This window comes from Entelurus aequoreus, linkage group LG05 (assembly GCF_033978785.1).
Source record: "Entelurus aequoreus isolate RoL-2023_Sb linkage group LG05, RoL_Eaeq_v1.1, whole genome shotgun sequence".
In the NCBI taxonomy this organism is placed as follows: Eukaryota; Metazoa; Chordata; class Actinopteri; order Syngnathiformes; family Syngnathidae; genus Entelurus; species Entelurus aequoreus.
Window position 1 is genome coordinate 55,927,939 of NC_084735.1, and position 15,603 is coordinate 55,943,541.

At 43.7% G+C, this 15,603-nt stretch overlaps 1 protein-coding gene across 1 annotated transcript in view; it reads left to right on the forward strand.

The window, feature by feature from the left end:
- Positions 1-15,603, forward strand: part of LOC133649954 (uncharacterized) — a 39,225-nt gene that overhangs the window by 17,215 nt on the left and 6,407 nt on the right. Inside the window, exons 11-18 of the mRNA XM_062046672.1 lie at positions 764-875; positions 981-1,079; positions 2,166-2,302; positions 13,006-13,259; positions 13,337-13,485; positions 13,556-13,681; positions 14,419-14,580; positions 15,131-15,287. Coding sequence (XP_061902656.1) covers positions 764-875; positions 981-1,079; positions 2,166-2,302; positions 13,006-13,259; positions 13,337-13,485; positions 13,556-13,681; positions 14,419-14,580; positions 15,131-15,287 — 1,196 coding nt within the window. The remainder of the gene's footprint in view (positions 1-763; positions 876-980; positions 1,080-2,165; positions 2,303-13,005; positions 13,260-13,336; positions 13,486-13,555; positions 13,682-14,418; positions 14,581-15,130; positions 15,288-15,603) is intronic.

Here is a 15,603-nt window from a genome sequence, read left to right on the forward strand (position 1 = left end):
CAGCAGTTTTTAATTTAGACTTAGTCATAGTCCTTTAAAGAAAATGTCTTTCAGTTTCAGTGATATTTTGGTCATTAGAATTGATTTAGGCCCTGTTACACTGCACACCAAATCTGAAAATTTTTGACAGATCTGGTTTTTTTTGCCAGTCTAAACGCTCTAAAGTGCTTCAAGTTTGATCTTTTCACATCAGATTCAGGCCACATCAGAAGCTAATCCTGAATCCGATTGGAATCTGATCTTTTCAAATGTGACTTCAGTCTAAACGCAATGTGAACTGAATCTGATTTTTTTTGTCAGCTTTGGGTGAGCTACGTCATTCGTGTGATGTTAGGGATGAAAGTGATGTTAAATCATTCATATTTTTCATTCATCATTTATATGTGTTTCACATTGTTCTTAATCTTCAAATTAATTATGAAGGCTGATTAGTAGTATGAGAATCTATACTGTGTCTAAAGTAGGTGTGTCCTGATCTGATATTGATATCAGGTTCCGGTTCAATATCAGCAAAAAACGTGGATTATATCAGCTTGCATGTAAAATGCATGTAAAAGGATTGGCAAGGCCAGGATAGCTTACCTACAACTGAAGGACATCTGGAGCGGAGAAAATACCTAGCCATGAAAACAAAGATCAGGATATTAAAAACAGCATAGTGAATGCAGTCCTACTCAGTGGTGCTGAGACATGGAGGACCACTGTAAACACCACCAACAAAATACAGTCATTCGTCAACACCCGTGTGTGACGAATCCTCCAGATCCGCTGGCCTAACACCATCGACAACCAAGAACTGTGGCAACGCACCGACCAAAAACCAGCAGAGGAAGAGATCCTCAAACGGCGTTGGCGATGGATAGGCCATAATGTCCGTAAACCAGCCTCAAACACCACAAGGCCGTCCCTCAAGTGGAACCCCCAAGGGGAAAGAAGGAGAGATCAGCCATGAAACACATGGCCCTGAGACTTTGAGGCAGATTCCAAGAAAATGGGCCACACTTGGCAACAGCTAGAGATGTTGGCTCAGGACCGAGATGCTTGGAGAACTCTTGTAGACGGCCTGAGCCCCAGAAGGGGTAATAGGCATCAGTAAGAAAGTACATAAAATGTGTTTACTTGTGCAAAGTTAACATGTAAATGTCTTCCAACAAGCACACAAGGTTGGTCTTTTACAAATTCATTTCTACAAAGTCATTTACAAAAGGTAATCATGGTAGGTCATAGGCTATTAGGAGCTAGCAGCTACTCAACAGCTAAGCACACAAGCTAGACATACTGTACGTATTAGGTAACCTTCAGTGAACAATATTGCAGTCCAAAACGAAATATTTGACAATATAAACAAGTATCAAATATTCACAGGTGCATACTACTTACAAAATACTCCAAGGCAGCAGCTTATTAGCACGCATCCAATGACAAACTTGTCCACATCTTTCAATTTACTGCATCATTATCTTAACTTCAGGAATTATGTGGCCACTCGGTGTCACCAAAAAAACAATTACCACTCCACTTCAACTTAAAGACAGCATAAGTCCATTCCAGGCTGTTAATAATAAATAGGTTAGTGTTGTTCATACTTACCATTGTTCTCTGACTAATTGCACTTAATCAAACTTTTTCTAACACTCCACACTATAACATACTAAAAGTATTTATTGGAACAATATTAGTATCGACCAACACTTAAGTCTTCCATATCAGCATTGTATCGGAAGTGGACAACCCTAGTCCAAAGTTTCCCCAACATGTTTCATTGGCTTTTTGATTTCGGCTTTCCTACGATTCAGTTTTTGTCCCACATTTTGGAGCAGATTGGGATTAGATTTGCAGTGCCTTTTCACCAGATCTGAAATATGCATGTGGCAGAAAAAGTGTAGAAAGGAAAAACAGTGGAAGGTAAACAGAAACTCTGCATTTTGATCCTGTCATAATATTTTTGCAGACTAGTTGAGCAATGAAGCTCATTTTACCAAACTCAGTGTTATCTCAGTGTTGATCTAAATAATGACAATTTACATATTTCTTTAAAAGGTGCTTGTTCAGACAATCAGCGGAATGCGCCGTGCCCAGTCTCGCATCGTTCTCTGCTCTTAACCTCCCATCTCAAATACTTTAGCAGGAAATAATTGAGGGCTTTGCAGGTGTGCAGAGCTAAGACATATTCTCTATCTGCAGGACAATAACTATGGAAGCTCCATGGACTGTCAAGGCTGTCATCATGATGGTGACGATAGCAGTGGGTACAGCTGTGCCTGCCATCCTCGACAGCCAGGAAGATGTCGCTAAAGCCCAGGTAACATGCAAACGACAGTGCTGCTGCTTTGTTTGACCTGGGTCTATGAGACAATCACTTTGGGAAATGATCTGGGATTACTTTGTGTTATTAAAACACTCTCAGGGTTTATCAACTTGGCTTGTTGTACTAGTTGGAGTTCATGTCAAAGTTAGTGTCTTGCATTAATACGTTCCTTTTCATATGTCTTTGTAGGGTTGTTAAATATCAGTTCATGATCCAAAGCATTCCAAATCATGTGTCAGTCATGTTGGAGGCAGTGTTGTATAATAAGGGTGTCCCGATCTGATATGAGTATTGATTAAAAAACGACGTTTTTATATCTGCTTGCACCAAAAATATATGATACAAGCAGTCCTGCAAAGTGTTCACTTGTGCAAAGCTGGACAAGTTAAATGTCCTCCAATAAACACACAGGGTTTGTCTTTTATTGTATTTTAGTCAAGACATTTTCAAAAGGTAAACATGGTAGTCCACAGGCTACTAGGACCTAGCAGCTACACAACAGCTTAGCACACAAGCTAGATATAGGTGATAAGTCTCCTTAATTGAGCAATATTAAAGTCTAAAACACAACATTTGTCAATATAAACAAGTATTAATGAAATAAAATAATACATTAATATACAAAGTCTCCAAGGCAGACGCATATTAGAAAGTATCCAGTAACAAACGTGTCTGGATCATTTAATTTACTGCGTCATGAGCTTAATCTAATGAAGTATTGTGACCCCTGAGGTATCACCAAATCACAAAGTACTACTCCACTTCAGTTTAATGACAGCGTTAGTCTTGTCTGTTCCATTGGAAATTCCACTGGATCAACCCTTTTTTAACACATCAACCCCCAAAATAATGTAAACAACCAGTCAACAGTGAGAATTAAGAGCAGTTTGAGCGTTGAGGGCGTGAGAGTTGTTGAGGTTTGTTCAGCCCTGGGACGCCCATTAGGTTAAGGCTGCCTTGGCTGGGCTATCTAATATGAGCCAGACACTAAATATATCCAAACATTCAACAAAAGTAAAATACATACCGCATACTTCTCTTTTGTGAAGTAAATGTGTGCAACAGATATGTGCATCTACATCAACAATATAATATGCCTGAGCGACTGCATAGGACTGATTTATTTTATATTTTTAAACTTTAGACAGATTGTGGAAGCTGGCGGGCCGAATCCATAGTTTAGGGACCCCTGATTTAGAGTCTCCAATTAACCAGTGCTTTTACATTTGTTTTCTGTTACGAAGAATAAGTGCTTATTACATTTTAACAGAAGTGTAGATAGAACATGTTAAAACAGAAAGTAAGCAGATATTAACAATAAATGGACAAGTAGATGGATAATCCATTTTTTACTGCTTTTCCCTCATAATTTTGACAAAATAATACAATCAGAAATGACACAATATGTTACTGCATACGTCAGCAGACTAATTAAGAGCTTTTGTTTGCTTACTTAATACTAAAAGAGAAGTTGTCTAGTATGTTTTATATCTTATTCAATGACAAAATTGTTCTTCGATTGCAATAAGAAACATGTTTAATATATCAGGGGCCGTATTTATCAAGCGTCTTAAAGTGCCATTTTACACTTAAGTCCTGAGAATTTGCGAAATTTAGTCCTACTCTCAAATTTAAGAATAAAAGCTATTCATCAACTTTCTTAAGTCTAAGAATCACTCCTACTCTCCACGATATTTAAGAGACCTTCAGAGGTGTCCTAAGTGGTTAGGAGTTGCCAGCAGGGGATGGCACTGAGGCGAGAGAGACGTGCGCGAACGTTCAGGGAGCGGAAGGATGTCCTGGCTTTATTTGATGACGAGCAGCTGATCAAACGGTATCGTTTAGACAGAGCGGGTATTATTTTTGTCACAGATTTAATAAGGGGCGTCATCTCATCAGCAACATCACGCAGCAGAGCTTTCACAGCAGAACTAAAGGTCATCACAATGCTTCGATATCTAAGTAATGAATTGGAAAGAAAAGGAAACATTTATTTTTGATTCATTGCCAATATTGTTTGTTTGTTTTGTGTAACGATCTGGTGTGGTGGATCCCAAGGATGCAGAGACGTTTAGCGTGCTGTCAATAGTCTCTCTTTATTCAAGAGGTAGCACACGATAGCAAAAACAAAGGCGATGGTGGCAAATACACAAAAACACACCATGTAAAATCTACCAATACAAATACCTACAAAAAACCAAAAGCGCTGGACAAGGCTAGGTGATACACTTCATGAAAGAAGTATAACTGAAAAGACAAAGTACAAAATAAAGGCGCTAGACAAGGCTAGGTGATCCACTTCATGAAAGAAGTATAACTGAAAAAACAAAGTACAAAATAAAGGCGCTAGACAAGGCTAGGAAAAAAAATACAAGCAAACCTGAGAATGAAGCACAAGACGGACTAGTGAGTCCGCTGGCGAGTCTAAGTACAACTGCGTCAGAAGCAAACAGTAGACAAAGTTCCGGCGCTCACAGGTTGTCAGCAGCCAGGTTAAATAAGCTGTTTCTAATTACTGTCAGGTGTGTGCTGCTGCCTTGCGTCAGCTGCACTCCATACTGTGAACGAGAGAGAGAGTGAACATGGAGTGCAGACAACAGAAATGAGCAAGGAAATTTCAGATTACCACAGTACCCCCCCCTCCCCCAACCCCCCAAACCCCCCCCCCCCCCCTCAACGGACGCCTCCTGGCGGCCTACCTGGCTTGTCTGGGAATCGAACGTAAAATTCCTTGATCAAGTCCTTTTCAATTATAAGCGATCTAGAAATCCATGACCGTTCCTCCGGGCCGTACCCCTCCCAGTCTACCAGGTATTGGAAACCCCTGCCCCTTCTTCTCACATCCAAGATGGTGTTTACTGTAAATGCTGGGTGACCCTCAACCAGCCTGGGTGGAGGAGGCGGTACCTCAGGAGGACTGAGCGGGCTGGATGAGACAGGCTTGATGCGGGACACGTGAAAAACAGGGTGGCACTTGAGAGATCTAGGGAGATGGAGCTTGACTGCAACACGATTGATGATCTTGGCAATGGGGAATGGTCCAATGAACCTGGGAGCCAGTTTCCTAGATTCGGTGGCCAATGGTAGGTCCCGGGACGATAACCAGACCTTCTGTCCCAACTGGTAGTGTGGGGCTGGTGTGCGATGGCGGTTGGCTAAGAGTTGATTCCTGGCCGATGTTCTTCTTAACGCCGCCCTGGTGTTGCGCCCAGCCTGGTGAGCCCGATGCAGGTGTGCAGTAACTGATGGAACGTGGGTTGGGTAGAAGGAAAAACTGGTGGTTGGAACCCATAGGCGACGTGAAATGGAGACAGGCCGGTGGCGGAGCTAATGAGGGAACTGTGAGCGTATTCGATCCATGGGAGATTCTCAGACCAGGTCGAAGGTTGCTGATGACAAGTGCACCGGATGGCTGCCTCCAGGTCTTGGTTGGTCCGCTCGGTCTGTCCATTGCTCTGAGGGTGGTAGCCGGAGGACAGGCTAGGGGAGGCCCCCAGAGATTTGCAGAATGCCCTCCAGACGGCCGAGGAAAACTGTGGTCCTCTGTCGGATACCACATCAGTGGGGATGCCTTGCAGCCGGAAAGCGTGGAGCACTAATAATTGGGCTGTTTCAAGAGCTGAAGGCAGCTTGGAGAGGGCCACGAAGTGGGCCATCTTCGAGAACCGGTCCACAATGGTCAAGACAGTGTCATTTCCCTCGGAGGGGGGAAGTCCTGTGACAAAGTCCACAGCTATGTGTGACCACGGGCGGGAGGGGATGGGTAATGGGTGTAACAGTCCTGCTGGAGCCTGGTGGGATGCCTTGTTCCGGGCGCAGATCCGACATGCTGCCACAAACGCCTTTGTATCTGCCAGAATGGATGGCCACCAAAAACGCTGGGAGAGGACAAAACTGGTGCGACGAATACCTGGATGGCAAGCGATCTTCGACCCATGTGCCCAATCCAGAACGCTGGAACGGAGCCGAGGAACCACAAACAACCGACCTGGTGGGCAGCCCCGAGGAGATGTGTCCGACTTCAGGGCCTCCAAGACTTGCCGCTCGATGTCCCACTGGAGTCCCCCAATGATGTGGGTATGGGGAACAATTGGTTCATGTGAAGAATTGTCAAAGGACAAAGAGTAGACACGGGACAGGGCATCGGGCTTCCCATTCTGAGAACCAGGTCGGAAAGTGATGATAAAGTTAAAACGGGTCAGAAATAGTGCCCACCTGGCCTGGCGGGGTTTCAGTCTCTGTGCGGTCCTTAAGTAGGACAGGTTCTTGTGGTCCGTGTAGATGATGAATAAATTAATATATCGTCCAGGTAAACAAAGAGAAAATGACCTGTCATGTCCCGAAAAATGTCATTAATGAAGCCCAGAAAAACGCCAGGTGCATTAGTAAGTCCAAAAGGCATGACAAGATACTCAAAATGTCCGAGAGGAGTGTTGAATGCGGTCTTCCATTCATCCCCCTCTCGGATGCGAACTAGATGGTAAGCGTTGCGTAGATCGAGTTTAGTAAAAAACCTAGCTGATTGTAATGGAGTAAAAGCAGAATCAAGGAGTGGTAGAGGATACTTATTCTTGACAGTAATCTGATGAAAAGTGCGGTAGTCTATACAAGGCCGTAGGGACTTGTCCTTCTTTTCGACAAAAAAAAATCCAGCGGCTACAGGTGCGGTCGAAGGGCGAATGAGGCCCGCAGCTATAGATGTGTTTATGTATTCTTCTAGTGCTTTGAGTTCGGTGTTAGACACCTTGTACAAACGGGTCGATGGTATCGCCGCCCCGGCTAGCAAATCAATGCCACAATCGTAGGATCGGTGGGGGGGAAGTGAGAGTGCTCTATCCTTGCTAAACACCGCTCTTAAGTCATGGTAGTGCTTGGGCACGTTTGTCAAGTCTATGTTCTCTATAACAGCGGTAGGTGGTGGTGTATGAGATCCTGCTGCGGAACGAAGACAATGTGTGTGGCAGGTCACACTCCAATTAATAAAGGCCGAACGAGGCCAGTCTATGTGCGGGTTATGCTTATGTAACCAGGTTAACCCTAGAATGACGGGCGCGGACCGTGATGGCACAACAAGAAAAATTATTTTCTCACAATGATTACCAAACAAGCGCAGGTTGAGTGGGAGTGTCTGGTGGGTTATGCTGGCTAATAGGCGCCCATCAAGAGAATACACCCTCTTGGGCACATACAGTTTGACAACAGGAATCTTATGGAGTCTCATGAACTCAAAATCCAAAAGTTATCATCTGGTCCTGAGTCAATGAGAGCGCAAATGTCTATTTGTTGGTTAGACCAAGAAAGAGTACCTTTTAGCTGCATTCTGCCTGCGGCCAACGAAGGAGAACGGCGACCTCTGGTGGACGTGTCCTCTGGCGAGTGATGGCGCACTCGTGGCCGTGCGGCAGGGCGCGGTAGTTCCTTGCAGCGGGAGATGAGATGATCAGCGGCCCCACAGTATAGGCAGAGTTGGAGGCGAACACGGCGTTCCCTCACGCTGGTGGTGAGTCGGCGGCCTCCCAGTTGCATCGGCTCATCTATCTGCCATGAAGGAGAGGTGTCTTCGAGTTGCTCCGTCTTGCAGATGGAAGGTCTAGCAGACGCTGATTGGCTGCTAGTGGGGCTTGTCTCCCTCGTCGATCCCTCCTCTCCTCCAATAGGCGGAAGTCGATTTGCACCGCCAGCTCGATGAGATCATCCAGATTCATCGGGAGTGACAGCGGGATCATCATGTGACGAATCTCGTCCGCGAGACCCAGGAAGAAAGCGTCCAACAGCGCCGAGGGACCCCAGTCACAATCGGCGGCCATGGTGCGGAACTCGATCGCGTAATCCGCGACCCGTCGTGAACCCTGTTGCAGCCGGAAAAGGGATCTCGCTGCCTCTCTACCTGGGAGTCGTCGTTGGAAGATTTGCTTCAAGGATTTGGAAAAGTTTGCGTATGTGGAGCTGGAGGTGGTCTGACGGTTCCATTCAGCAGTCGCCCAGGTGCCAGCACGGCCAGACAGGTGAGAGATAACAAACGCTACCTATCAGAGGTGAAAGCGGAAGCGTTTAGCTCGAAATGAAGTTCACACTGCGTCAGGAATTGTCTTACGTCTTCCCTTTCCCCGGAAAAACGTTCGGGTCGGGATAGTCGTATGTTGCTGGTACTTGCGGGTTGTGTAGGTTGGGTGGATGCCTGGTCAGGCACAGTGGTCGAGGTGGGTATGACGGTGGCTAGCAGCATGTTGACTCGCTCCAACATGGCGTCTTGACGCTCCGGCATCCCCTGTAGACCTCGGCTCAGGTGATCAAGCTGGTCCCCCTGCTGGTTGATCTGTTGAGCATGGCCTTGAAATGCTCTTTTCCAGGAGTCTGTCTCTGCGGGTTCCATAGTATTGGCCGGAACTTTCTGTAACGATCTGGTGTGGTGGATCCCAAGGATGCAGAGACGTTTAGCGTGCTGTCAATAGTCGTTCTCTTTATTCAGGAGGTAGCACATAATAGCAAAAACAAAGGCGATGGTGGCAAATACACAAAAACACACCATGTAAAAACTACCAATATAAATACCTACAAAAAACCAAAAGCGCTAGACAAGGCTAGGTGATACACTTCATGAAAGAAGTATAACTGAAAAGACAAAGTACAAAATAAAGGCGCTAGACAAGGCTAGGTGATACACTTCATGAAAGAAGTATAACTGAAAAGACAAAGTACAAAATAAAGGCGCTAGACAAGGCTAGGTGATACACTTCATGAAAGAAGTATAACTGAAAAAACAAAGTACAAATTAAAGGCGCTAGACAAGGCTAGGAAAAAATACAAGCAAACCTGAGAATGAAGCACAAGACGGACTAGTGAGTCCGCTGGCGAGTCTAAGTACAACTGCGTCAGAAGCAAACAGTAGACAAAGTTCCGGCGCTCACAGGTTGTCAGCAGCCAGGTTAAATAAGCTGTTTCTAATTACTGTCAGGTGTGTGCTGCTGCCTTGCGTCAGCTGCACTCCATACTGTGAACGAGAGAGAGAGTGAACATGGAGTGCAGACAACAGAAATGAGCAAGGAAATTTCAGATTACCACATTTTGTATTATTTTGTAGTTTATTGTCAAAATATACACTCCCATTGTCCACTTAAATATTTCTAAGATATTTCTTTATTCTTAGACAAGGGATTCCCTTCCGTGATTGGTCATTTCTATGGACACAGAAATCACGTAACCTAAAATTCCATTTACATCACATAGTAATGTCGTAATTCAGCTCTGAGTGTGACACTTAAGATTCAGTCCTACACTTCGCTGAAAGTGTGAGTAAGACGCTTGATAACTAACTTTTAAGTGCAGCTTTCAGCGAAGAATTTCTTTACCCATAAGTCAACTCTTAGCAGACTTCTTAGGAGTAATTCTAAGAAGCTTGATAAATACGGCCCCAGATCTGCTGTAACAAATAAAGCCAATAATGAAATTTTTGTGGTCCCCTTGATTTTGAAAAGTATCGAAAGACATTAGAGTACTGGTACCGGTACCAAAATATTGGTATCGGGACAACCCTAGTTTTGATAGTAAAATAAAACACTTTATTTAAATAAAGACTCAAATCTTTGGTGTGACACTAGATGGAGCCAGCGTGCCACAATTTGAGAATCACTGGCATAGGCAATTGTGTAATAATATTATGAGGCGATTATACATTAATATTGGAACAAGCTGTAGAAAATGGATGGATGGATGGATTATTACATATTTACTGTTACAAGCGGCCGCCTGAAGGCAGCCATAACTGTGATGTGGCCCTCTGTTACGACCTGTTACACCGGGTCGCTCTTGGTTTTGCTTTTTGGGATTTAATTTTTTTTGGTTCTTTCTGTCTTGCACACAAATGTTGTTTCCCCCTCCTGTGTTGTCTGCTTAGCACTGTCTGGTTCACCTGGAGGTGATTAGCGATTATGTGTTTCACCCCAGGCCGGCTTTACGTAGGGGAAAGAGGGGGCGGAGCCCCCACAAATACATTTCTTGCCCCTTCAAATCAACATTTTTGAAGTTGAGAAAGTACATTTTACTATACTCACAAAATTATTTATGACAAGTTGACAATATTATCGGCAGGAAACAATACACTAGTATCATCTTCCCTCGTCTCTGTCCCTCGGCTGTCAGGCTTCTTGCGTTTGCGCACACACGGACACACACCCCTACCCTTAGCTTAGGTAAAGCTGGGTTGCAATTACGTGACCTAGAGGTACTTCCGGGTTCCAGGCGATGGTCCAGATTCCTATTAGGCTCCTGTTTAAGCGCAGACCACATGGCTTGAATAATATTCATACCCAGTATCCTTGTACTTGGTCCTAAACATTCATCGTCCACAATTATCACACCTTTATCTGGGATATTAATCCTTCCTACCTTACAGTCAACAAGGGCAAACGTTTTGTCAGCTGGAGTGGATCTAGCATAATATTGTGAGAGTCTAGTCCATAGTGGATCTAACATAATAGTGAGAGTCCAGTCCATAGTGGGGCCGGATTAGGCCCGCGAACAGGTTTTATCTGGGCCGCGGTATGAGTTTGCTAAGTATAAAAATGAGTGGAAATTTTTGAATGAAAGAAACTGCTGTTCTAAATGTGTCCACTAGATGTCGCAATAGCAATTCTTTGTATCTGTAGATTATGCTACATATGTAAAATAGTAAAAATAACCACATGATGTAAGTGCACCAGTCGAAGAAAATGAGAAAATTACATTAATGACATCCTGTAATTTGATTTTGATATTGTTTTATCTTGATAGATTGAAAATGAACACCAATGAGTTGACTGAGGAACATTATCACATAATTTATTCAGAAATTATGAAATAACGACAAATAAAGATAGAATACTATAAACCGCAACAAAAACATTATGATTTGTACATTTTCAGAATGTACTTGTTCTATTTTTAAACAAAGAAAACATTCTGAAGTTGTCTTTATTTTTAAGTTATTGTGCCGTGATTTGACCAGTCCAGCCCACTTGGGAGTAGATTTTTCTCCATGTGGCCCCCAATCTAAAATGAGTTTGACACCCCTGCTCTAACTAAACTAAATTCTCTTTTTTTCCAAATAATAATCAAAAAGAGAAACGTTAAGGAACCAAAACGTTAATCAGAATCGAAACCGGAAACATGTTATCAATTCCCATCCCTAGTTGTGTTGTGGAGAAAGTCACTCAAAACAGATGGCTGTGGCCATCGATGTCCAAAGCACACAATAAAACCCAGAAGTCTAAAAAACTACAAAACATCTGAAATCAAGATTTTAGAAATTAAGAATTGATATTGTAGTAACATATGTCAAATTTTTTGGGGTGCCAGCTCATGTCGGGGTGATGGGAAATGAACTAGCAGACAAATATGCAGAGCAAGCAATATTGACTGAAAGTATAACAGTATATTGTCAAATTAGTAAATTAGAAGTCATGTCATTAATTAGAAAATAGGTTATGAAGATGTGGCGTGACCAATTTCACTATTAATCCTCAAGTTGGCTTGGGACATTGGGGGGGCAGATGCAGAAAGGATGAACCGATAATCACTCATTTGAGGTGATGACAGGGTTGTCAAACATTATGCCTGCGGGCCTGATTCGATTTGAACAGTTTTTATCCGGTCCGCGAGATGAGATTGCTAAGTATAAAAATGAACTAAAAGTTTTGAATAAAAGAAACTGCTGTTGTAAATGTGTCCACTGGATGTCGCAATAGCAATTCTTTGTATCCCCTGCCGCAAGACTTGCGCATGACTTCAGAAGGGGCGGAGGTATGTGTCCTGTTAAGATAGAGGCAACCCTTTTGATTTTGGACATTATGTACTTCCGCTGCCTATTAGTGATAGTATACAAAATGTGGATTGTTACGTTCATGCCGTGAGGATGCCTGCCGAGTATTCGCTCGCTTTGTTTTTTTGTAGTTTATTTTGTATTTTGGTACTATTATCCTGTCTTCCCCTAAAGACTGTTGGTGGAGAAGAAGACGGCACTGAGGCAGGGACGTCCTTTAGCCTGAGGCGTATTTCTTCATATAAATAAATGACGTGTGTAATAAATCAAAACGTGTATGGTTTGACTATGTGGTGCATCTAGCTGGTGAATTTTACCGTACAATGTTGAAGGTGCATGTTGTGAGAGGTGCGGAAGTCCAGAAGGGGCAAGGCAGGCTTGGAGGTCCGTGGGCAAGCAAGAGGTCAAGGGCAGGAGTGAGGCGTCAGAGTCTGTGTCCAGGCGAGAGGTCGAGATACAGGGAGGCAGCAAGAAGACCAGAGGGAATCCGGGGAGACGAGACACACAGCTCGAATCCAGGGAATGAAGAGGAACTGCAGGGTGACGACACAGGACAGGACACAATGAGCGCAGAGGAGAGGAAACACAGAGAACAAGGAAGCACATAGGTGAGGAGAGCTAGAGACGTGTAGGGCTTACTGTAGAGAGACAAGTAGCTACGTTCTGGCACTGGAAGGCAGAGGAGCTCTCATCAGCGTCAGGTGTGTTGATTGTAGATTGGAGACAGCCGTGCAGGGGCGCGGCCGCGGCAGAAAAGGCTTGTGCATGGGCGTGCTCAGAGATGCGCTCAGCGGAGCGCACTGACAAAGACCTCCATTAGTTGTGTTCTTTTGTTTGTTGTGTCCTTTTTCGTGCAAAGACACACCTGCTAAATATCTTGTGTTTTTTTTTCCTTTCCTAGGATTACCTTTCTCAGTATTTCTCTGAAGTGGGCGTCAGCGATGGTACCGGGACGTGGCGTAGTGGACTCGATTCCTTCACAGACACTCTGAAAATAATGCAAGAGTTTTTTGGCCTGGAGGTGACAGGACAGCTGGACTCAAACACCATGAAAGTGATGTCTCGCCCTCGATGTGGTTTCACAGACTTGGACAAATACAAATACGCCCACTTTGACGGTCAGCCCAAGTGGGAGAAAAACGTGATCACCTACAGGTAGAAGTATTTCAAATAGTTTTCAGCAGCAATTCGGTGAGCAAATCATTGAAAGGACTTCTATAAACCCTTGCCAGGATTACGGACTACACGTCGGATTTGAGTGAAAGTTACGTGGATGCTGCCCTTGCCAAAGCCCTGCAGGTCTACAGTTCTGTAACACCTTTGGATTTCAAGCAGATTACTAGCGGCACGGCCGACATCATGATCAAGTTCAAGGCTGACAGTAAGTCTTTCTTCTTTTAAGAACGTGCATAGAGAAAAATACTAACTAGTTCTCTTTCCAAAAAAATCAGATCATGGAGACTTTGCTCCCTTTGATGGTGAGGGTGGTGTCCTGGCGCACGCCTTTTCCCCTGGGGAGGGCAGAGGAGGCGACACCCATTTTGATGACGATGAACTCTGGACTCTAACCTCATCAGGTGCGGCCATCAGTAAAGCATTCTAATACTATTGTATGTCAGACCTAATCACACACTGTACCTCACCAAAGTGAGTACACCCCGAAGTGAGAATATGAATATTGCGTGGCTGCTATTATTTTCTAACTCTGCCTTAAGCCTCTTGGGCGTGGAATTCACACAAGTCTCACAGATTGCCTTTGTAATGCACTCCTCCATGATGATGTCATGATATTGGTGGTTATTTCAAGGATACATCAAAGTCACAGTGTTACACGAGCTGTACACTGACTACTTTACGTTGTATCATAATGTAATTTCTTCAGTGTTGTCCCATGAGAACATCAAATATCAAATATTTGCAGAAATGAAGGTCCTGGGTTCTATCCTGGGCTTGTGATCTGTCTGTGTGGAGTTTGCATGTTCTCCCCATGACTGCGTGGGTTCCCTCCGGGTACTCCGGCTTCCTCCCACCTCCAAAGACATGCACCTGGGGATAGGTTGATTGGCAACACTAAATTGGCCCTAGTTTGTGAATGTGAGTGTGAATGTTGTCTGTCTATCTGTGTTGGCCCTGCGATGAAGATGGTGACATGTCCAGGGTGTACCCCACCTTCCGTTCGTGTGCTGCTGGGATAGGCTTTAGCAACCCCATAAGGGACAAGCGGTAGAAAATGAATGGATGGATGAGCAGTGTACTCAGTTTTGTGAGGTATCATACCCACTGTTCTCAACAGTATAATCTCCGTTGTGTCCAGGATCTAACCTTTTCTTGGTGGCAGCCCATGAGTTTGGCCATGCGCTTGGATTGTCACACTCCAAGCTTCCAACATCTCTCATGTACCCCACCTACCAGTACACCGACACAGATGGCTTTGTGCTACCAGACGATGACACGCAGGGAGTGCAGGCACTCTACGGTGATTGCAAATACACTATCATGATCAAATGTTTAGCATTTCTACGCTACTGAAAATATTAAACAAAACTATATTGTCTGATGAAGATTTCTCTATAAAAACTCAGCATTATTATTTAGGGATGGGTGCCTTTCGCATTTGAACAGATACGGGACCAATTCTCGATGCCTGGAAATCGATACAAGTACTTAACGATACCAATTTTCAGTAATGTGTTAGTAAACTTTTCAACTCAACATTTAACAATGAGCTGCAACATTTAACAGTGAGTGCTGTTATATCTTCATTTTCTTGAGTTTAATTTGCAAGTATGCATTCATTTCAGGAAAACTACTATTGACAATTATTTATTATATTTCGGTTAATAACCTTAAAGTCATCCCGTATCCAGGGAATTATTTCCTGAATTTGTAAACATTAACAAAAATGACGCACAAAATATTTAAGGGATAAAATTAGAAATATCGATTTAATTTCTCTCATATCGATCATATACTTATACTACCCTTTGTATCGACATTCCCAGTTTACTTTCATTTTCCTTCTCCAGGAGTCAGATCGTCATCGCAACCAACAGTTAATCCTGAACTGCAACCTGGATCAGAGCCTGAACCTTCTCCAAAACCTGTTCCGGACAGGTGCAGCAATTATTTGGTTTTTGATGCTGCAACCTCCATAAACAATTATCTTTATTTCTTCAAAGATGGGTAAGCCAAGAATATTGCACACAAACATATTTAGCCGAGAGCTCAATGTCTAAGTGAAATAGCGGTCACTATAGGGGTGTTATCGAATAGTCGATTAATTGACGATTCGATTTGGAGGAGTCAGATTCGACTGTTAACTTCAGAGTTGAATCATCAACACTGAACCGTGTTCCTCCAAATCCTGTATCTGACCTCCCCCTGCGTACCAGCGGGTGTGTTGAAATGATGTTCCAAGTTGTGGGACGCTGGGCTCAGGAAGCTCCACATACCGAAACCTTGTTATGATGTCAACATTTTCCAGGCCAGGGATCCCAAA